Raw genomic sequence first — 20,980 nt, 5'->3', positions numbered from 1 at the left:
TTCTCACCGGATGGTACTCGCATCACGTCTGGTTCGGAGGAGAAGACTGTGCGGCTGTGGAATGCAGTGAATGTGAAGCCATGCTCCGAGCCCATAGAACCAGAATCCTCCGCATTTTCGCTGCATCGAAGCGCCACACGTACCACCCAAGAAAGCCGTATCATGCAAACCAACACTTGGAACAATCGCTTCATCTCCTCATCCAGCCTGGAACACGCCTTGCCCAACCCCTCTGACCTGCTTGAACCTGCCTCTCACCATGATTCTAATTCAACCCCTTTCTTGCTGCAGGGTGATGGATGGGACACCCAGAGGATATCCGCAGCTTGATTTGAGCCGCATGGCGTATGGAACGCGCTGGTCGAGCTGCCGAGATGCGTGAGTTCCTAGTGTTCAACATCTGTCACCGCAGTTGCTAACATCACTCCTGCTAGCTCCATGTAGCGAAGATTTTACTGTTGCGATATCGAGTGTACCATTTGATTCTTTGATTCCTTGTCAGTTTATACCTAGCACTGAGCCTGAATTCACGGTCGTCCGACTAAACGATGTATCGAAAAGCTGACTGGGTGGAACTCGAATGTTGCCGCTGATTCGCAAGAGCACGTACCGACAATTCATTTCATCAGGTGCTTGCGCCCTCATAGCAGCCGCAGTCTGTCGATCGAATTGTATGTGGTGAAGGGCCTGCGGCCTTGCACATACAGGGACACAAGGATGTGCTGATCGACTCATTCTGGCTTTTCTTTTCGTATCGTTAGAAAGGCCTGCGTATTTTTCGGGAAAGGGCAGTGTCTGAGGGGGATTTCCACACTGCCTTCACCAATGTGGTTCCTGACACACAAAAATGGCTTTGCTATTAGCACCCCAAGCTCGCATTGATCAATCTACATAATTGAACAAGTCATCAATGCGCAAAACGGAAATCGAGTCTTCTGTTCCCAACATCCTTGGTCGTGCTCAGATAGTGGGCACGTTCCTATCATTTAACAAGTCTTTAGCGCCAGAGCCCTAGCTCTTTAGAAAGTTCACGATGAACTCACCTCTGTTGTCATCGCATCCCAAATCTTAGCTCGTTGTCGGTTGCGCCAGATGTAATATGCCTTCGTAGCTGGGTACAGAATAAATATGTTGACGCAGCAGATAATGATGAGGGTCCTGTTGCCGCGTTGATCTGCGCGCGGAGATGAGTGCGACGATTATGTTGCCTGGAAAAGAAAAAGAGGAGTGACATACATCTGGGAGCATCGCTGGCTACGTAGATCTGTGCGGATACGATTCCGCTGACTTGCACGAACCTAGCGGAAGATGAGTATGTCACCAGTCTGGAAATGGAGAATTACACACATGTTGTACAACGACGCGTTGACTGTTCGACTTGCCACTGCCCCGGCGTTACGAGAGCACCACCCCACCTGTAACAAGAGATGAGTATTTATTTCGCTCGAGGATTGTTTTTAGTACCTGGATTGGATGGGTATAACTGGTAACACGAGGATGTCAAGAATGGTCTTTAAGAATATTAATGCTGACAAGTTCGAACTTACGGATATGACAATAGACCAGTCGCCACAGTCTGAACAGTTGGGTAAACCGCGTATGATGCGCTGCGTAAAATGCGTCACTTACGAAAAATATCCAAGGGTTAGGGTTGCTAGGCAATGCATAGAGTGCAACAAGGAAAGGCAATGTCCAGAGGTCCATCATCATCGATACAATCGTACGTTCATTGACAGACTCTGAGATAAGCGTGATCCAAAACATGGTGATAATTCCGATAGCCAGAGAGGGTATCGTAAGGAGGTTGGTATCAAATGTATTGAATCTGGATTCCTGGTCTTCAGTGTGTCGAATGAAGGGATACTTGTAATACCTACCCAATGTTCGTAAGTAGTAAAGTGAGATACGTCGAGGGCGGACTGTTCGGGATGCCAAACATGAGGCCGCTACGTTTCATAAGTGCCTAACTCTTGCAAAGATCAAGGAGACAGCGTACAGGATGTAAATTGGCCAAAGATCATAATCACACACTGCTGTCCAGAGACGACGCAATGTAAGGCCCTCGCGGTTATGCATGTCACCCTGAGGGGGTGATTACAAAGTCTACCGAGACTGGGACATAATTAGTTACCTTGGTGGGATCATCACGAAGCACTCGGTTGACCATAATGATTTCTTCTCTTTCCGTGAACCAACCCTTTGGCCGGAACCATGCTTTAGTCTGCGTTGGAGATGGGGGCATGTTGAAAAAACAGAAAATTCCTATAAGCAGAGTGAGGATTCCCCTGTGGAAGGGTCGAGTTCGCGTGTCTTATGTCATTGAAAAGAAATGGACGCACTCGATTATGAATAGCCACCTTAGGTCAAGTCAGGTTTTTGCGAAATGAGCATTAAATTTCTACTGACCGCCATCCAGCAATGCCAGCCACACCATCCATGTGAAGCACGCCATAGGCTATAAAACTAGCGAGGATGGCGACGAAGTTCTCAGTCATCCAAAATAGGGCAAGGCGCATGGGTAGCTCCGTCTTCGTGTAAAAATCTGTCCGAAAAGTCAGTAAAATAACATGACGTAGAAGGTAATTGACATACAAGATAGATATAATATCAGGTCAGGGATAAAGCTGTGGAATATGAAAAAGGGTACCCGAGCGCGTGCAGGAGTTGAACTTACCCGCCTTGTAAGACGCTGAATCCACTAGTCAGTGAAAAGAAGGTTTGGGACAGTAATTACATGACATTACCCAAGAAGTGCTCGGCAAACAAGGAATGAGGTCCTACCAGTCAGCCAGAATTGTGACAGAGACACAAAACCTATGAGTTATCGATGAGAAACACTTTGATACAGTTGTTCTGTTACATACTCCAGAGACAGATTTGCGCTGGTATCCAGCGATCCGGTCCAATCTTGAATACGACCATAAGCCAGACGAAACAGTGTGCAGTAAATACACATACTCGCTTCGAGACAAGCTGTGACGGTAGTTCTGCGCATAAGAATGCCAACAAGAAGACAGTATTTCCGAGGTTGAAGTCTGGATGACTGAAAATCAGAATATTACTCGGATAGTAAACGAACAAACTTGCCGTCTGTAGTCAATTCAAGATCCTGTAAGAAATTGTCCGAGTTTGCCTGGCTGATATTGCTCCTGTCCAAGTTCAAGGCGGAAAATCCTATAGCTGCTGTAAGCATAATCCTCCAATCCAACTTGCGGACCAGGGCCTTTCCTCGCATTTAACATGAGCAACCTCGCTTTAAAACACGATAGGTATAAAAGCTGACCCTTTCCTCCCTGTACGTCCAACGAGCGGTTGGATCGAATCTGTGAAGATTCTCGTAGTCCTTATTGGGCCAATAGTATTGCGCAAGGCCAGGGTCATCAAAAACAGAGCGTCTGGTCGCGATTGCATCAGGGTCACGAGAGAACGTCTGCTTTCGACGAAAGATTGACTTTGTCCACGAGAACTGTTCCTCCGTCTCATCTACCAGGTCATGATCAGTGGGCAAAGAAGCACTTCTTTTTTCAATAGAAGACAGTAAAGAGACGGGCCTAATCAGGCTGTCCGTTGTCGGGGTGTGCTTCTCCGGGACACTCACAGAGGTCGTCATCGAAAGAAACGAGTGCGGAGGAAGAAACACCCCCGTGATCCCGTATAAAAGTACTCGAATAAGACAGGCACGACCGTCCCACTATTGGTATCTATCCCCAGGCAGAATTGTGCGATGATGTCAATAAATGGCGTAAGAAGCTGTTCTAACAATAGGCATTATCGTATGCGATTGACCTGCAAATTTTGTTTCACGATTTGGATGGAAGTGCAGCGCGGATTCAACGACCGGAGCGCTCGCCTAGTAAGTCAGTACTCGCAGAAACAGCAGGATGGTCGATTTGAGCACATTATACTCGCAAGAGAAAGCAGGTGCGCGTCAACAGAGGTGTGACTATTATAAAGATGTTATCATGCATATGGTACGCATCACAAAATGATCGAGGTGGGGAAAAACAATCTTGTACTTACCAGCCCATCATGCATCATGGGGCCACCTCTCCCACATGAGTACTGTAATTAGTAGTGATAGACGGGGCCCTCCGCACCTCTAGGCCCATCAGCAAAACCTTTCCATGCAAACTCACCTTCTGGGTAGTATATTATCAGTTGTTAGGTTGAAACTCTATCCCGACTCCAGGTCAAAGTATTCAGGCACCGCATCGCTTAAGATTCGGGTCACGTATAACGTTCTCCTTGTCCATCTTTTCGTTCGTGGTGCTTAATTCTTCGCCTGCAAATATTGTTGTCTTCACCTGCGATATCTCGCATTCCACTTTGCGTGTTGAGTTCTCCCTTGTTGATCTGATTCAGGAAGTGTGTCATCATCATAACGGCTAGCATTTACGTGTAGCTATTATTAGATCAAGTACTACTTTAACTTTACCTCAAGCTCCGTGGACCGTGTCACGGGTTCTTCACTCACTTGTTCCGGAACTACTGCCATCCGCGCGTCTCTAGAAATGCTGCGTTCATTGTCAGTCAAATATTCTCCCCTACTGACAAGGATTCGCCCAGGAGGTCGAGCACTCTCATCCCAACCTACCTCTTCATTAGGCTGTCTCCCCACGACGGACTCACCAGTCGTGTCGAAGCTTGGATTCTTCAATTCTGTAACTGGAGACGGTAGCAAGATACCAAGCTATAGAGTTCTCGATGGGTTTGGCATTCCGATAGAAGGTGCTGAAGTGCCCGAGGCATGTGTGCCTTCTTCCGTACCAGACAGACCAATTGACATTCAAGTTCATTCAGATCAGTGAACAGTTCGCGCGACGATTGTAGGTTGACTTCGCAGTAATTCAGTATCGGAGCTTACACAGCCTTGAATTAGATATGAGAATATGCAGTTGCTTCCGACGCTGGATAATATACTTTACAATGTCCAACGCCAGGGCAAGATATCCTTCTATGTACGTGCACAAACCAATGATGCATCTCGAATCTTCTCTGACAAATCTTTAGATGACTTCGGTAAGATAAATGACCACGCAGTACGAATTATAATTGCTGACCCTTATCAAGTATGGAGAAGAGGCTGCTGTGATTGGCTCTGCTGCTGCACTGGCTGATGATGACGAGTAAGTTTCCCTGAGAACCGTCATTTCGGTCGAATTAACAACAAACTACGTTTCCAGAGTGTTGGGTCGGATGAATTCATTCATTATTTATATCTTTGCTAACTCCAAGTGCAGCACAGTACCGTGAAGTTGGGGTGCTTCTATGGCGTGGCTTCACTCTTGACCGTGTCATGGCCCAGTGTTTTGGAACCCACGAAGATTCCGGCAAAGGTCGCCAGATGCCCGTAGTATGTTACCTTGCCTCGTTGTCCCTTCCTTACGCAGAATTCACTAACGCTCCGTTAGCATTTCGGCTCCACACAACATCATTTCCACCAGATATCATCTCCACTCGCAACTCAAATACCACAAGCTGCTGGGGTTGGTTATGCACTGAAACGCGACCCAGAGAGACGCTCCAAAAATGTGGCCTGCGTATTTTTTGGGGAAGGGGCAGCGTCCGAGGGGGACTTCCACGCTGGAATGCTCCTTGCTTCCACACTGCCTTCACCGACATTGTTTCTGGCACGCAACAACGGCTTCGCTATCAGTACCCCAAGCTCGCAACAATATTATGGCGATTCTCTGAGCGCAAGAGGTCCAGGTAACCTCATCACAAGTTGCGTGTTTGTATCACAGTGATTGAATTTTCTTCGCAGGTTATGGTATCGATACTGTTCGTGTAGATGGAAACGACGTGCTTGCAGTAATGAACGCTGTTAAGGAAGGACGGAGGCGGTGCTTAGAAGGTGGTCGGGCAGTCTTGGTCGAGATGATGACCTATAGGGTTGGCCATCACTCGACGTCAGACGACTCGTTTGCGTATAGGGGACGCCAGGAAGTCGAGGACAGAAAGAAGATTGACAACCCCATCACGCGTTTCCGCTTATTCATGGAATCCCGGGGATGGTGGGATAAGACAGAAGAGGAAGAGCTCAAGTCTCGTTTGAAACAGGATGTGCTCGCATCGTTCAAGCGCGCGGAGACTCTTAAGAAACCTGACCTGGCAGAGTTGTTCAGTGATGTATACGCAGAAGAGCCTTGGAATATAGTGAGCATAGCTGGATTCATCAGTGGCGCGTACTCATTTTGGTTACAGAGAGAACAACGAAAGGAGTTGGCGGGACTGCTCGAGAAATATGGACAAGTATGGGAGCCATGGCAGAATGACCTCAAGATCTTCAAGGACGAAGGGAAGAAGCTGGCGGATTGATGATTCCCTCGATACCCATTTCATAACCGTCGTTCGGTTGATCAACGCACTCTTCCAAGATGACTATTTTCGCAAACCCAGCATATGTGGAACTGTATTATAAATATTGCAATTTCAGTGCACAAAACTAGTGCAATTGTATTGAATGTGGCACGAATTTATCAGACGAATCTGGGCGATCTAGGCCCTCTGAGAAGGGGGCCGAGGAACGAGGCCTCTGCCCGCAAGGTGGGCAATAGATCTTAGTCTACGACTAGTAGTGTACTAGGCAGACCACCCCTGTGCACGCGTGCTGCGCTAGCAACGGGAGGGAAGGGTTAGTAAAGCGGAGGGCAGGGGTTTCGATCCTGCGAAAGATCTCATCAGGGGGCTTGAACGCTGCCCCGACCGCTAATTGTACTTCTAGTTCTACGTAGGACCTTTTCCTTTTAAGCTATTTCGACTGGAGTAAATGGTCTGTGCCCTTGCGATAAGGGCAGGCTGCGATAGCCGTTAAACGGACTCATGACCAGCCTTCAACAAACGAAGGTGTAACTATAAGGGGGATACATGTAATGGTAGAGTGCGATTCTTGCAGTCTAGACCCTTGGGCCCTGCGAACCAAACACATACGACTGGCCAATACTACTTTCGTTGACATGGCCAGATTTTATCGAGTCCATATAGGTAGCTACGTTTAGTCATAGAATACGCTATGTCCGTCAAGTCATATATGCTAGCCAAGGCTCGTGTATATAGCGATGCAAACTTTCGGTACATGTCTGAGGCGCAATAGCCCCTGTGACGCGCAGAACCAATTTCATGTCTCGAAACCTCGAAAACCGATACATAAAAGGTATGTACATTTCATCCAGGCATGCTTATTATGATAGGCTCTTGAACCTCACAACCCATGTCTCAGATGGCTCTCCCGCACGCGGAATGAGTCACCTCGCAAACGCCTCATCCTTGACGAACCCCCCAAACGCAACACGATACCCAAGTCAGTCTACACGGAGTATTAGAGGCTCTCGTCGCGCAGGTTGTGCATCTGCATCATATCCAGATTGGAGCCACAAAGCAGGTTTCATATTTAGCCGACGATCGCGCGCTCTGATGAGGCTCACTTGTTTGTCCTGCGCAGCGGCTCCCCACTCTGTATCTGATGGTGGACGTTGCAATGCAGCATGCAGCGGATTGGGGAAATGGAAACACGTTATACCCTGTTCTGCAGCACTGGGTTCAGGGCTGATGTTGAATATCCAGGGAAAGTCTTGGCTGATCAGTCGTATTCGGTTGTGCGGTGCTAGCGTGAGTACTCGCTCAGATCCCCATCCTGCATATGAAGATGATGGTGGAAAATAGAGAGAGGGTGGGTATCGCCAATCGTATACCAGTTGCGCGCATGGTGCTGCGAGGAGGTAGGCTGATGGAAGGCATCAAGATCAATGCAATCATGATTACAAGCTGGGTCTGGACCGCACCGATTTGTGTGTCCTTATCGATCAGTGGGATTAAATTATTTGTTCGTCGTACAGGGTCATCTAGGAAAGTACGCCATTCAACATCTTGGCAGTCGTAACTAAACGAACGGGGACGCTCACGTTTAATCGCTGCATTCTCTTTGTGGTGTCGAGCTGCAGTATGCGTCTCAAAAACACCTTGGAGAGATGGATTCTGGTGAGCGCCACCTTTATCGAGTCAGATTGTATGATAACCGGAATCAATGACAGGAACATACCGTTCCACGTGCACGAGTTTGAAACGTCATAGGATTGGTATTCAACTGGCCACATGATACCTACAGAAAAAATGGGTTTAGAGTAAAACGAAGGAGGGAGAAAATACCTTGCGCCCCAGAATTCGCGCGTGAGTGAGTGTCATGTTGAAGATGCATCGAGTAAGGTTCTGATAACGGTTGAGACAGATAGCCACATGTAGAACATGAATAGTTGCTTACGGGTATGAATGGTGTTACCGCCAACGGGACGACGGTTTGACGGGGTGTTGAGGTCAAATGTGACGTGCCGTTCGGCGGGTTTCTTGAACGAAGGCGCAGCGACATGAGGAAGCTGTATTGGAGGTTTGGGCCACCCATTGTAGCGAGTATTGTGCAAAGCTGGAGGGAAGGTGTTGGGATCAGGGATATCCCATCGAGGACGAGTTGAATAATACATGGGGGATGCGATGTTAGTGTGCGATGACTTTGGAAGCTGGAAGAGGCGGAATCGTGGTGAAGAGGAGATTATATACCATCAGATAATAGTATGGCGAAGCTGCAGCATCCAATCGAACCATGGCCTGCTGTACCCTGCCTGCCAGGTCGAGCACTGCCACACTGCCACCCAGCGTTTTCATTTCTGGTATGTCTTCGCCTTCTGTTCGCAGCCCTACCTCTTTCAGGTCAAAATCTCCTCAAACATGACCATCAACTCAGCTCGCCATTGACCTCCTACCTTCGCTGTATGTGCCAAAGTACTGCCAGCCAAGTGATTCTACGCCAATAGAATTCCAGTGAAAGAAGGTCTTTGGCTTCTCGATAATAATATCGATCCATACACAGGAGGATCTTTTCACCATGTATGACATTCCAGTGGACCAAATGTTATGGGCTGACCATCTGCGCCATAGTCCCCTCTCCTACTCTCCTTATTTTCAACCATAGTACCTCCACTCCCAATTATATGGGCTATATCTGATGCTGTGGGAGCATGGGCGCTTACTGGCTCCCCTTGTAGGCGCGGCATGCATTATTGCGGGAGGAAGCTGGAGTTGGGTCAGGGCGTCGTGGGGCGCAACGTAAGTCGACTTCTAATCCCTGACAGATGGTTCATAAACACAGCATCCCAGCCTCGCGCTACTAGACCTCACGCCTAACCCTGTCTTTGGTGGTACTTCTTCACTGAGATATTCGATCATTTCAGACCGTTCTTCCTCATGGTCTTTTCTGTGCGTTCTCATTTCGTCGTACACGCATGCCATCTAACTGCATAGTTAGGTTCACAGTGCTTCTGATTCATGAGTCCAAAGGGTCCTGTTTCACTCGTGTGCAGCCGTTATTTTTGTCGCATCTAGTTGGCAAGGCTCAACTTAGTACCCCATAGACAGACCAATAGATGGCAGACGGTCGTCCCTTCTGCAAAGCGCACATCAGATCCTGAAGTACTGCTCACTGATCAGTACAACATCTCCTTCATACTGTTCCACATGGGCGATGCAAGTCGCATCTCTCCTAATGCGAGGGATTGAAAGTCATAGCACGTCTCGCGGTGTGGCACAAGACTCCGCTTCGGTCTGTCAGCGCCACAGAACTTGATCGGTGAGGATACTCTCTCTTTCGATCAAGACAATAAAGTTCACTCGCGATGTCTATGATGCCGGTGTTAATACAAACATAGAATGCAGATGCTGAGGTCTTAACTTTAGGGTGAGCGTTGCCACTCCGAGCACCATCAAACATTTCGATCGACCATCCACAAACCCCTCTCACCCCAGATCCCCGCCCTCTTTAAATTCGGCCGTATTCCCAATCCTCCAGCAAGCAGTACATCTGCGTTTGAAGATCTGAAAGCCTGATCTCCCAGCTAATATTAAAACCTTGGTGTCGAAGATGCCTGAGACCCTCCCACACCCAGCTTTGGCAGTTCCATCTGGGGTCGTGACGCGCGATAGGAATGCTTGCCAGGTGTCGCTCCATCAGGGTTAGCTGATGCGCAGCTACTTTTCCAACGGCGAAGCTTCCGCGCCATGCATCTGGGTTTGGGTATGGTTGGTTGCGTCTGAAATCTATGGTGTAGGTATCCATGTTTCCTAGTATGTGGTATGTGTTCCCGATACCGGGAGCGGTTGGGATGTAAATCACCCAGTGAAGTGGGTAGGGCTGTAGGGGTTCTTTCTGCCCTTGCCAGAATTGGATGACTTCGACGTTATAGTAAATGACTGGTACAGGCATATTACAATATGGCTACGGGATTTGGTAAGTTGCAGTTGGAACGGCGCTGGATTGTGCTAACCAGGGTTGACTGAGCAAGGTCGGAGGTGTGTGGGGTTTAAGTTCGCCGATGGCCCAGATTTATACCCAAGCCCTGGTAATTTTGTTTGGCGAGTGGCTTTAAAGTGTGGGTGCAACATGTCAGGATGTGAATACGGTGTACGCTATGGGTGGACTACCAATTGCTGCTCCCGGCATACAATTAATAGCCCAATCAAATGAATTGTCGGTGTTGCTTCTTTTAAATGATTCCCGTTATCGCACAGCCTGCAGTGTTCTGGGCCTCTAAGATTAAAGAAGCGCATTGAACTTGGGAGGAACATCTGCAGGTCTTCATATTGTTACATCTCTCGTCGACGACAGGTCAGTTCACTCAGACCGCCGTTTGGTGTCGAGTTGCAGTGCTTGGACTACGTCACCAAATTGGGCGTAGCTATTTTGACGCTGCCGTATCTGCCGCAATCGTGGCAGGTCCAAAAATGCCCCGTCAATCGGATCTCATAAGTTACAAGCAACGTCAAATGCGCCACCCGAACGTACGGTTGTCCAGAGACTTGATGGAGAGGGGATGGCAAATAAGTTCATCGTTATGTTTGGTTCGAAGTGGGATCTATTGGGATATCATTTATAGGTTACCATTTCTATGGATGCTGTGGGCTACGAAGTTGAACGGCTTATAGCACAGGACTATGCCCAACTGCGCTCGGAGCCGGCGGCGTTGTGTTTCGTCAGCAGGGATTATTTGTAGAAGAACCGAAACCTGTGTCTGACTCGGAATAAGATTGTGAGCACTACTTGGACCTGAGTACCTGAATGGGCGGGAGTAAATGATAGAACACCATCGTGATGGTGCAAATATCGAGCGGAAGCCTATCCCTGACTTCCTAAGTCAGGTTCTGTAGTACTCAATTGGCCCTTTCTCTGCAAACGATCTTGCATCAGATTCCCACGATTCCGCTGTCGCTTGAGTTCTCACGGTTGGAGGGAACCAGTCAAACGTTCTATCCTGGCCAATCGCAATTTTTTCTGTGTCAATCAAAGACTTGCGCTATATAGCTTCAACAGAAAAACCGCGGGCTTACGAAAGCGGCGTTGAGTGGAGAGCAGATGATGAATACGAAACTCGGCATGGATGATTTGTTGGCGTTGTTCAGGCCTGGGGCGCACCATGATGACGACGATGAAGAATGATTGAATGTCCAAACGTGCTAGACATGTTGAGGTCTTGGTTTCGATTGTATGTGTTTATGCTGTTCTCACTGTTGTTTTGATCTACGTATCATTTCGTGCTTGCGTGCAATGCTGTTCTACATAATCAATCCACGTCCTCCACGTCTTTTCTCTTCCTGAACAGTTCGGCAGATTGTACGACGCGTACCTTAAATACTTTCAGCGAATTCATTTTTTGCTCATCGGCCGGACCATCGATTTCATCAAGTCCTACGATCCTTGGAACTGCAAGACTCTCGAATCAATCCTCATTGTTATCATCCTAGTACTACTTTTCGTCATCCATTTATGGTCCACCTCTCCTTCCTGCCTGCTCACAAAGGACTCAAAACGCGCCCGCTCGGCCCTTCAGGCTCTCCAAACTGTCATCGTTCCAAGCTGTTCTCTCTGGCCCGCGTGCTGCATCAAGCTCGTGAAACATACCTCCAATCATCGTACCGGATCTAGGATCGTTGTCCCTTTGGGCATGCTCATGCAAGACGTCTGCGATGGAATCATGGAGCTTCGCGATCCTCTATACGATCTCCAGGACCTGATAGACCAGGGTGTTCGTGCGTATGGCTGTTCGAGCACAGGTGGTGCATAGACAGGAGAGTCACGCAAATTGGTTTCACGGTACGAACGAAGACTGAAACGTCCAGAAAAAAGGCCAAGGAAAGTCCATGCGGTCGCACCTTGCGATCGACCAATCAATCCAGAACACATCCCGTAACTCAGCATAGATGGTTACACGTAGACGAGGCCATCCGAGTCAGATGCCAAATAAAGTCGATGTGATTCCTCCGTCGCGACTGCGGGGCTTGCAAGACCACGGTCAGGTCTATAGAAAGCAAACCGCGCACGGTCAGCGCGCCTTTTCAGGCCTGAGAAGCTAGGAAGGGATCACAGAGTAAGAAAAGGTCTCGTCACACACAGATATCTTATATACCTTTGCCAAATGCTCGATCCGCTCAGCGCGCAGCCTGGGCCTCAGTGATTCGCATCCGATAAACATGGCAGTAGTGTTAAAAAAGAAGCTCGAGAAGTTAACCACGGCGTCCGTTCCCACGAATGCCGTTTTTGTTTCAATGTATCCTACAACCTCAAGAACGTCCCTTCAACGGAACGGGATGCCCTTTCCATTTTGACCATCTGGGTTGTGAAGGGTTCTTTCCTCTTTGCGCACATGTCGTGGTCTCGTACGTGATCTCAGGATTCTCAGCGCTTGTCATGGTTTTCGTATCTGCAATGATATTGATGGTTACCAGGATGTTTTCCGGGAACATCCGAATATTGGCAATTTGCTGACCTGTTCATTCAGGACGTCCAGGATGTCCAGGGCAGGCGGACCCGGCACGGACAGTCGGACGACCTGACCTTTCGAGATTTCCGGTTTCTACCGCGGTTACTCCCGAACCACCGCTTTTTGAACGAGCGCCCACTCTTGGTTTACACTCAGCTTGCCTCTATTCCGTGCGTTATCAGTCGTCTGTGTGCCCCCCTGGAATGTGAGTTGAGCATGTCTTGTTTCTCATTTGCGAACTGAAGCTTTCGCAGGCCGTTTGTCACGAAGGCTCCATGCCGTGCGGCTCGGGTGGTCGACGAGCGCGACTGCCCACCGCCTTTGATCCCCCATGATATAAATGATTATCCTGTATACTATGATGCACTCTATTACCCGCAATATCACACCCATCACTTTGACACCCCCCAAAACTTTTGCTTGTGGCTGTTCAATTCGCTTACCTCTCACCACCATCAGTGCCGTGCTTGTTCTGTTGTGTTTCGCGGTTGTGTTGCGTTTGACGGCATCTCGATTGTCGTTGCGCATTCCTTAGCCTCCATATCCGTGTCTTTGCATCAGTTCGAGGCATCCGGATATCGCCACTGTGTGATACTGCACTGGTTATCTCGTGCTCGGAATGCGGCTGTTTCCACCCTTGTGTCAAAGTCAGATCAGTATCCAGCTTGGTTCAGTCAGAGTGAGCAGACTATTGCGAATCGCCTGTCGGGTCTCCTCGGGCCTGTGCTTGCCGATGCTGCCCGGTTGCTTCCCTCTGGTGGAAGGGGCCGGAAAAAGGCTGATCATGTTAATGTTATCGTAGGACACTTTGTTCAGGCTCGTGCTGTATTGATTGCTTTGCCTCGCTCAGCCATCGACGAAGCTCTCTCAGATGTTGTCCTTCCTTCTGGCTGCGACCGCCGATTGGTTCCTCTCCTGTCTGCACACTTTGCCCGCATGTATGGTGATCAAGTCGCTGAGGTGCTGCGGCGCCCCCCACCAGGCTGTTATGCATGCGACAACCTGGATTGTTCGCGTGTTCCATGGTCTGTCCTTTCCATTGAGTCTCTCACCCGTCGGCTGTGCACTCTGTCTGTCGACGTGCTATCGCAGTGCATCCGCTGTCTGCCTTTCGATGGTCGGCCTGTGTTAAACACCCGGTCACGTACTAAGACCAGTAATGGTCTGGCTTGCCACGTCCGTGAACGTGCAATGTATTTGCAGGCTGTGGATGCTGGTGTGCTGGGTGATATATGGCTTTCATACTTTCCTTTTCTTATTCCTAGTGATTTGCCGGGCGATCATTACATTTCAGCCATTCTTGAATGTGAGTATGGCGCTGATGTCATACAATGTCTGTCCCGTGAGCTCTTAACTAAAACTGAACAACGGAAGTTACAGCGACGTGAGGACAAACATTTGCGGGTCGTTGAGGATGAGCGTTTGGCACAGGAGTATCGTCGTGCATGGCCGGTTGTTGTCTCCCAAAAGACTGTCTACTCTTGTCTCAACAACTATTATCAAGCTTCGGAGTGGTCTGAGCCTCCTGTATGTGCTGTATGTGGTCGCTATCAACGGGATTCTGTGGTTGTGACCTTGACAGCGACTGATGCTCCGACTTTCCATCTCGAGACTCTGCGTGTTACAGACCGGTTCATCATCCAGAAGTGTGTGGTGCAGGGTCTGTCAACTGCATTCTCGTTCGAATGCCCGATTATTGATGGTCTCATGCTTGAACGTGCCGGCATTGTGGATTGCAGCAGCGACTGCGTGCACTTGTTTCTGTGTACTTCGTGTCGCGTGTCATTGTCGAAACCTGACAAGGTCCCTCGGTTTGCATTGGCTAATAACCTCTATCGAGGGCAACTTCCTCTGCATTTACAGGATATATCTTGGGTCGAGGAGAAGGTGTGTGCGATCTATTGTGTCACAGCTCATGTGACTCGCTTGTTTCAGTCCTCTGATCCTGCGCAGCCTAAGGTCTTCCATGGAAACACTTGCGCACATGACATGAACGTTGTATCCACGGCTTCGGTCCTTCCGCGCACGCCATCTGACGTGAATGGCCTCCTCAGCATTGTCTTCATTGGACCAGGTAAATTTGATGCCAAACAGCTTGGCACGGTCTTTCGTGTGCGTAAACATAAGATCTGGTCTTTTCTTCTGTGGCTCAAGCATCACAACCGTCTGTATGCAGCGATCCCTCTGGACTCAGCTATAATTTCCATGTACCCTGATGATGACATTCTGCCAGGGCTATCAGATCGTGTGATTGAGGACCACGACCTCGATGCCAGCACGGTTTTTGAGCAAGAGACGGCTGGATTTGATGCTCATCCTGCACAGTTGCTGCGTGAAGATCCGGATGTTGATGAAATTGATGGTGCACGGACTGAACAAGTAGTTATGCTGGAGAAGATGGGTGTTTCAGATCCCGAGAGTGACAAAATCAGCGGGCGTACATTCACTGCAGCTGCCCTCCGTAATTTGTTCTCGCGTTCCACCTCTCAGCCGGATCTTATTGTTCACAGAGGATCTCAAGCAATTACTGAATACCATAATCCAGATCTGCTGGTTGGTATGTATCCTACTCTGTTTCCCTGTGGCATCGGCGGCTTTGAAGATCCACAGAGGCCCACCGCTCTCTCATTTGAAGTGCAAGCACATTACTACTTAACCCTGGTTGACCGGTCGTTCCGTTACCATCATTCATACCTGTTCGTAGCCTTGAACATGATTCAACGCCGAGCTGCCCATTTGCAGACCTTCTTCACGGTACGTAAATCAAACTTTGATAATGTTGCCCGCAAACTCACACAGGTTTCTGCTCAAGTTTTAGATGACCTCGCATTCCGGTTGGAACGGGAACACAATTATTCGCAGTTGAGTACCGAGGAGAAATCGGCCTTGAAGTTGCTGAGGCAGGTTAACACCATGTCAGCACGTATTCCTGGTTCGCAGGCATCCAAGATCTATGTGCGAAACGAAATTCGAGGGTACTTTAGTTATTTCGGACTGCCGCACTTGTTCTTCACGTTTAACCCGAGCGCCGTCCACAGTCCCATCTTTCAGGTGATGTATGGTGATCACGCTGTTGACTTGTCGGCTCGATTCCCTCGTCTGGTTTCTGCACGTGAACGCGCCCTGCGGTTGGCTCAGGACCCAGTTGCAGGAGCAGATTTTTTTGAATTTTCGTGGAGATGTTGCTTTGAGCATCTTCTGGGTTGGGACTTCAAAGTGAATTGCTCGAGCCCCACAGGTGGTCTTTTTGGCCATTTGCGTGCTTTTTTCGGTTCATCGGAATACACAGAGCGCGGGTCTCTTCATGGCCACTTCCTCCTTTGGCTAGATGGCGGGGCCAATCCTTCAGATATTCATATTATGCTCCATGATGAAGCCTACCAGAAGCGGTTCTTTGCCTTCTTTGATGACATTATCCATCATCATCTGCCTGATGTTGATGTTGAGATCGATCCAAAGTTTGACCCTCGTGTCGAGCGACCACCTCGGCCACCGACTGTCCTAGATGTCGATGCAGGTAACCCCTCCCTTGCCGGGATCAAGGAGTGGGCCTCCGTGTTTGCTACCCAGATCAAGCGATGTGGTGAGTCATTACAACGACACAGTTGTCGTCCTGTTTGTCACAAGTATGGGAATGATGGTAGATGTCGTTTCCTCTTTCCACATGAGGTTGTAGAGTCTTCGCACTTTGAGCCTGAAACAAATTCGGTTGTCTTCATGTGTAGAGATGCCAACGTCAACTATTTTAATCCATACATCCTGGTTTTCTGTCGACATAACCATGACATCAAGTGTATTTTATCAGGAAAAGGCGCGAAAGCTGCGATGTTCTACATCTCCGATTACATAACAAAGATGGATACAAAAACCTATGAGATGTTATCCTTGCTGTCTCGGGCTGTTGCACGATTACCTGTGCGTCAGCTGCAGTCGACCCTTTCTGATGATGCCAAGAATATGCTGCACAAGTGCTTGTCACAGTTCAATGGTCAGCAACAAATACATGCACAGCAGGCGGCTCGTTACCTCCAAGGTCTTGGCGATGGCATTCCATCACATGAGACCGTGCCCATGATCTCTTCCCTGTTGTTGTCGTATGTGAAGGGCACTGTCCCTGGTGAAAGACAGCTGCAAGTTGCTGACGACTGTGACTTGGAGTCAGATCCTGATGACTGTGAAGATGACATGGCCTATGAACAGACACGTATTCGCATTACAACAGACAGGGCAGGCCAAATAGTGGAGACAAACCAAGTGCACCATTACATCCATCGTGCTGACTCCTTGGCTGACATGTGTTTCTATGACTTCTGCCGGTGTATTCGGATGCAGCCCAAATCTAAAAGCAAGCACCTGAAGAACACTCATGAGTCACGTCTTGGTGTCCTCTGCAGGCACTCGCTAAAATCAGGGCACCCTCTCAGTACCACCCATGAGCTGTTGGAACACACTAACAGAGAACGTGGAGAGGGCAATCGTGAGTTAGTCCCAAGAGTGGTTGGTATGTCAATCCCTCGACCAAACAATAGAAAGTTATGGGCGCTCTTCGCACTGGCTCACTTCAAGCCATTCACCAGTACCATTCCCCTCATTCCAGAGGACACTACAGCTGAACGTCTGTATGAGGTGCACACCTTCTCACAACATGCTAGGACAGTTATGCGGCACTGGGAAGCGGTGCATGAGTGTGAGGATGAACGTGATGCAGATAGACTGCGCAAACAAGCACAACTCACGCGCTCGAGTACGAAGTCCATGGCACCAGGTGCAAAAGATGATGTGGATGAGACAGACTTCGTGCTGCTGAAAGCTGCAACAAGGGGTAGTCTGCAGGATTTCCGCATGAACCAGTTTGTGCTTCTTCTCATGCAGGCACGATGGCTTGAAAGTAGTCAGACATCTTCCTGCCAGGATCTTCCACCTATGTCGTCTTCTGTGGAAGGTCATCCACCCGACCTAATGATAGATTGCAGCCCCAAACGTCTGAAGGCTTGGACTGATGAGGTCAAGGAACAGGAAGCCTCCATCGCAGCTACACGTCGTAATGCCTTGAATCCTGACGAACAAATGTGCACCGATGCTCTCCCGACTAGTACTTGCACGAGTGGGCTGCATGTCAATGCACTCCCCATTTCAGAAGCCAAGGACACCGAACATGTTGCGAACCGAAATGGTGGTTTGGATCCTGCTGCTGTGATAATGAAAATCGGGAACGAATATCACCTTAATGAGAAGCAGTGGGTGGCATTCCGCATTATTGCAGAGCACTTTGTGCACAAATTCATTGAGAGACGGGATGATCCTACTGTGCCGCTCACTATGTTAATGACAGGCCCAGGTGGCACTGGTAAGACTCACGTTGTAAAGGCTGTCCGAGCAGTCATGGAGTACTATGGCTATGGTCACATCATTCGTTTCTTGGCACCGACTGGTTCCGCAGCGGCACTCATTGATGGAATGACGGTGCACAAGGGTCTTGGCATCAAGATCAAGTCTAACTCCAAAGGTAAAGGTAATCGCATCCCTGGTGAGAGTAGCCAAGACTATTCTGTTATCATCAGCATTCAAAGTAAGACCCAGTTGCGAGATGAATGGCGCAATGTGGAGTATGTACTGGTTGATGAGGCTTCCTTGCTCAGCCTACAGCTCTTGTCTGAAATTGATCATGCACTACGGTTCACGAAGGAAAAACCTGACCTGTGGTTTGGTGGAGTTGTCATCATTTTCTCTGGTGATTTCTATCAATATCCACCAGTTGGGGGGAGTGCCCTATACACACCTATCTCCCGGTATGCAGGTCAGACTGATGATGAAATTCTGAAAAGACTGGGGCGTCTGGCTTGGAAAACAATAAATACTGTGGTCAGCCTCAGTGAGCAACAGCGGATGAAATCTGACCCAGAGTATGGGGATGCTGTTTGTCGGCTGAGAGTCCGGCAGTGCACGTATGAAGATGTTGATCTTTTTAATGCCCGACTCATAATATCGGCTGACAACCCAAGTGGTGTCGACATGGGTGAGGGAACATACCGCTCGGCAGCTGCCATTGTAACAACAAATGCACTTCGCCAGGTGTTAAATGCAAAAAAGGCTGAGGCGTCCTGTGCTGCTGAGGCTTTGGTTCACATCAATGCTCTGGACAAATGCTCACATGAGAGTCTTAACTTTGATGACCGCCAGCAGCTGCTTCAAATGGATTTCAGCTCTGTCAAGGCATCAAATTCTTTACCTGGAGTTATACCTCTCTATGTTGGAATGCCAGTTATCCTGAGGTTGCGCAACATTTCCACAGACCTCCGGATTACCAATGGTTCCCAAGGGGTTGTGCGCTACATCTCAACAGCGGTCTGTCCTGTTGGGCTTACATATGCAAAATGTGTCGTTGTGGAGTTCCCTGGATCCAAGGTACAGCTCAGTGACTTGCCGGCCACATATTTCCCTGTTGTTCCTGTCTCATGGACTTTCACATCTCTCCTCAAGGATGAGAATGGACTGGATTGGAAACTTCGCATTACTCGCCACCAGCTGCCTATTCAGCCTGCCTTTGCTGTGACAGGTCACTCTGCTCAGGGTAAGACTTTGCCTACAGTGCTAGTGAACTTGCATGAAGGTGGTTTCGGGGCATATGTAGCTGCATCACGGGCACAGTCACGTACTGGTCTGTGCATTTCACAAGTTGTGAGTCTTGACCAGCTGAACAAACCGTTGCCTGCTGATCTGCTGCATGAAGTCCATCGTCTCGAAGCTCTCGAGGTAAACACTTATGTCCGTCATGGTTTGCATACTGGAGGGTTCGTTCCAGTGCCTGATGTCGAATCAGATATGAACATCTCATCTGTGTTGTACACAGCCAGTTTTCAACAGGACCATCCACAGTCCAAGAAACGGAAGAAAGATGACAAGTCCCTGATGCACGCAGTCGTGTCAAACACTGAATCCAAACATGACAGGTCCCATGGTGCCCACAAGCGTCCCCGGGTGGAGGCTTCCACGAATGATCTTACCATAGGCACTATCATTTCTTCCTCAGACAGTCATCTTGCCTCACTGATGCTTGGGACTGAGTGCACTTGGTCAGACGCTGATTGGTCTTGTGCGTATGATACGGTGTTTACACTGCTGTTTCACTTATATCGAGATGCAACACCGCGTGACAGGTTGGACTGGCATGACCTTGGTGAAATTTCTGATGTGCTCCTGCAGGTGTATGCTAATATTGCCCGCACAGAGTCTGATGCGGCTTGTTCTGTTCTCTTCAACAATGGACGGGACTCTCTGCGTGATCTCTTGTGTGAGTTGGATGGCGTGCAGTTCCCCCGTCACGGGCGTGTTGGTGCGTCTGTTTCAGCCATCCTGGAAGTTGTCATACCTCACAGACTTCGTGCTGTCAGTTCTGTTGGCACCGAGGTGTCTCGACGATCGCATCAGTACCATCTCACTACACATGTTTACCACTTGTGTGATTCAGACACCTACCCCACACTTCCACTTCCACGTTGGCTGCTTGAGTGGGCGTGGCACAAGGGGATAGATACAGAGATTGATGACATTTTGGGTCCCTCAGATGTCTACCCCACAGAGTTTTTCTTGCCTTTGATTCACCTACCACCTGTCTTATTCTTCGAGCTGAATGTTTCCGAGTCGTCTGACAGACCTCCTCCTGTGCACTTTCCAAGCTCACTATTCCTACGCACCCACAATAGGCGTGTGAGCTATTTATTAAAAGCAGTGGTGTATATTGGTGGGTATCATTTCAGCACATGCTTTGTCACTGCGGCGATGGTGTGGAAGTATGATGGTAGGCAGAACAACGGTACACCTATCTGTCTTGACCAATACCAACCATCCGACTTGTGTAACATTCAGACACTAGATGGTCGAGTGCCAAGTCATTTTATCTATGTGCTGACAGCATCAGCTGTGTCCATATCCTGAGAACATGCAGACAATGTCTTAGGTTTAGAAGGAAATTGGATAGTGTTCCGGAGTTCGGCTGGTTTGTTTGCCTGAGAGAGATGTTGTCTGAAAACGACAGTGATATTGAGTCCACCTTTTTGGAAGTGCCTATCCAAGTTTGATACTGATCGTGTTGTTGATCTCCCAGTCCTGCAAATGTGTATGATCGTTGTCACCTTTCGGAAAAGCTGTTTGTCCTCAAGTTTCTGACCAATGGCTTCAAG

At 48.8% G+C, this 20,980-nt stretch overlaps 10 protein-coding genes across 10 annotated transcripts; 7 read left to right on the top strand and 3 right to left on the bottom strand.

The window, feature by feature from the left end:
- Nucleotides 1-667: 667 nt before the first annotated feature.
- F5891DRAFT_1161567 (allantoate permease) lies at nucleotides 668-3,945 on the bottom strand. The gene is made up of 17 exons (XM_041365261.1): nucleotides 3,284-3,945; nucleotides 3,088-3,223; nucleotides 2,959-3,035; nucleotides 2,865-2,907; nucleotides 2,782-2,814; nucleotides 2,407-2,542; nucleotides 2,340-2,357; nucleotides 2,132-2,285; nucleotides 1,997-2,082; nucleotides 1,878-1,946; nucleotides 1,630-1,825; nucleotides 1,548-1,576; nucleotides 1,465-1,483; nucleotides 1,348-1,415; nucleotides 1,237-1,298; nucleotides 1,044-1,174; nucleotides 668-979 (listed from the first exon to the last, which is right to left on the bottom strand). Exons 1-17 carry the CDS (start codon nucleotides 3,608-3,610, stop codon nucleotides 908-910), a joined length of 1,656 nt encoding a protein of 551 aa, XP_041232106.1. The 5' UTR covers nucleotides 3,611-3,945; the 3' UTR covers nucleotides 668-907.
- A 479-nt stretch (nucleotides 3,946-4,424) lies between these two features.
- F5891DRAFT_470858 (thiamine diphosphate-binding protein) lies at nucleotides 4,425-6,477 on the top strand. The gene is made up of 10 exons (XM_041371935.1): nucleotides 4,425-4,745; nucleotides 4,801-4,826; nucleotides 4,880-4,958; nucleotides 5,011-5,019; nucleotides 5,071-5,126; nucleotides 5,184-5,191; nucleotides 5,241-5,353; nucleotides 5,412-5,709; nucleotides 5,765-6,156; nucleotides 6,205-6,477. The coding sequence occupies exons 1-10, from the start codon at nucleotides 4,512-4,514 to the stop codon at nucleotides 6,316-6,318; spliced, it is 1,329 nt and encodes a 442-aa protein (XP_041232105.1). The 5' UTR covers nucleotides 4,425-4,511; the 3' UTR covers nucleotides 6,319-6,477.
- A 468-nt stretch (nucleotides 6,478-6,945) lies between these two features.
- On the bottom strand, nucleotides 6,946-8,166 carry F5891DRAFT_1137576 (uncharacterized protein). The gene is made up of 4 exons (XM_041364834.1): nucleotides 8,036-8,166; nucleotides 7,935-7,977; nucleotides 7,782-7,910; nucleotides 6,946-7,723 (listed from the first exon to the last, which is right to left on the bottom strand). The coding sequence occupies exons 1-4, from the start codon at nucleotides 8,066-8,068 to the stop codon at nucleotides 7,302-7,304; spliced, it is 627 nt and encodes a 208-aa protein (XP_041232104.1). The 5' UTR covers nucleotides 8,069-8,166; the 3' UTR covers nucleotides 6,946-7,301.
- Nucleotides 8,167-8,215: 49 nt separating this feature from the next.
- F5891DRAFT_471114 (GPI transamidase subunit PIG-U-domain-containing protein) lies at nucleotides 8,216-9,270 on the top strand. The gene is made up of 3 exons (XM_041371936.1): nucleotides 8,216-8,760; nucleotides 8,813-8,877; nucleotides 8,929-9,270. The coding sequence occupies exons 1-3, from the start codon at nucleotides 8,565-8,567 to the stop codon at nucleotides 9,172-9,174; spliced, it is 507 nt and encodes a 168-aa protein (XP_041232103.1). The 5' UTR covers nucleotides 8,216-8,564; the 3' UTR covers nucleotides 9,175-9,270.
- A 51-nt stretch (nucleotides 9,271-9,321) lies between these two features.
- Nucleotides 9,322-10,626, bottom strand: F5891DRAFT_1002689 (uncharacterized protein). Its single transcript, XM_041360261.1, has 2 exons — nucleotides 9,793-10,626; nucleotides 9,322-9,724 (listed from the first exon to the last, which is right to left on the bottom strand). Exon 1 carries the CDS (start codon nucleotides 10,247-10,249, stop codon nucleotides 9,806-9,808), a length of 444 nt encoding a protein of 147 aa, XP_041232102.1. The 5' UTR covers nucleotides 10,250-10,626; the 3' UTR covers nucleotides 9,322-9,724; nucleotides 9,793-9,805.
- A 3,986-nt stretch (nucleotides 10,627-14,612) lies between these two features.
- F5891DRAFT_927339 (uncharacterized protein) lies at nucleotides 14,613-15,053 on the top strand (the record flags this gene model as incomplete). Its single annotated transcript, XM_041373896.1, has 1 exon — nucleotides 14,613-15,053. A coding segment is annotated over one exon (441 nt), but the record flags the coding sequence as incomplete, so codon positions are not given.
- Nucleotides 15,054-15,197: 144 nt separating this feature from the next.
- F5891DRAFT_941438 (uncharacterized protein) lies at nucleotides 15,198-16,082 on the top strand (the record flags this gene model as incomplete). The annotated part of the gene is made up of 1 exon (XM_041374341.1): nucleotides 15,198-16,082. A coding segment is annotated over one exon (885 nt), but the record flags the coding sequence as incomplete, so codon positions are not given.
- Nucleotides 16,083-16,337: 255 nt separating this feature from the next.
- On the top strand, nucleotides 16,338-16,691 carry F5891DRAFT_899486 (uncharacterized protein; the record flags this gene model as incomplete). The annotated part of the gene is made up of 1 exon (XM_041373433.1): nucleotides 16,338-16,691. A coding segment is annotated over one exon (354 nt), but the record flags the coding sequence as incomplete, so codon positions are not given.
- Nucleotides 16,692-18,992: 2,301 nt separating this feature from the next.
- F5891DRAFT_941200 (uncharacterized protein) lies at nucleotides 18,993-19,469 on the top strand (the record flags this gene model as incomplete). The annotated part of the gene is made up of 2 exons (XM_041374323.1): nucleotides 18,993-19,145; nucleotides 19,191-19,469. Coding segments are annotated over 2 exons (432 nt in total), but the record flags the coding sequence as incomplete, so codon positions are not given.
- A 1,035-nt stretch (nucleotides 19,470-20,504) lies between these two features.
- Nucleotides 20,505-20,735, top strand: F5891DRAFT_941524 (uncharacterized protein; the record flags this gene model as incomplete). The annotated part of the gene is made up of 1 exon (XM_041374347.1): nucleotides 20,505-20,735. A coding segment is annotated over one exon (231 nt), but the record flags the coding sequence as incomplete, so codon positions are not given.
- Nucleotides 20,736-20,980: the final 245 nt, after the last annotated feature.

Source organism: Suillus fuscotomentosus (genome assembly GCF_016647785.1).
Source record: "Suillus fuscotomentosus strain FC203 chromosome Unknown F5891scaffold_4, whole genome shotgun sequence".
Taxonomy (NCBI): Eukaryota; Fungi; Basidiomycota; class Agaricomycetes; order Boletales; family Suillaceae; genus Suillus; species Suillus fuscotomentosus.
Note: the sequence above shows the minus strand (reverse complement) of the source record. Positions and strands in the feature narration are given on the sequence as shown.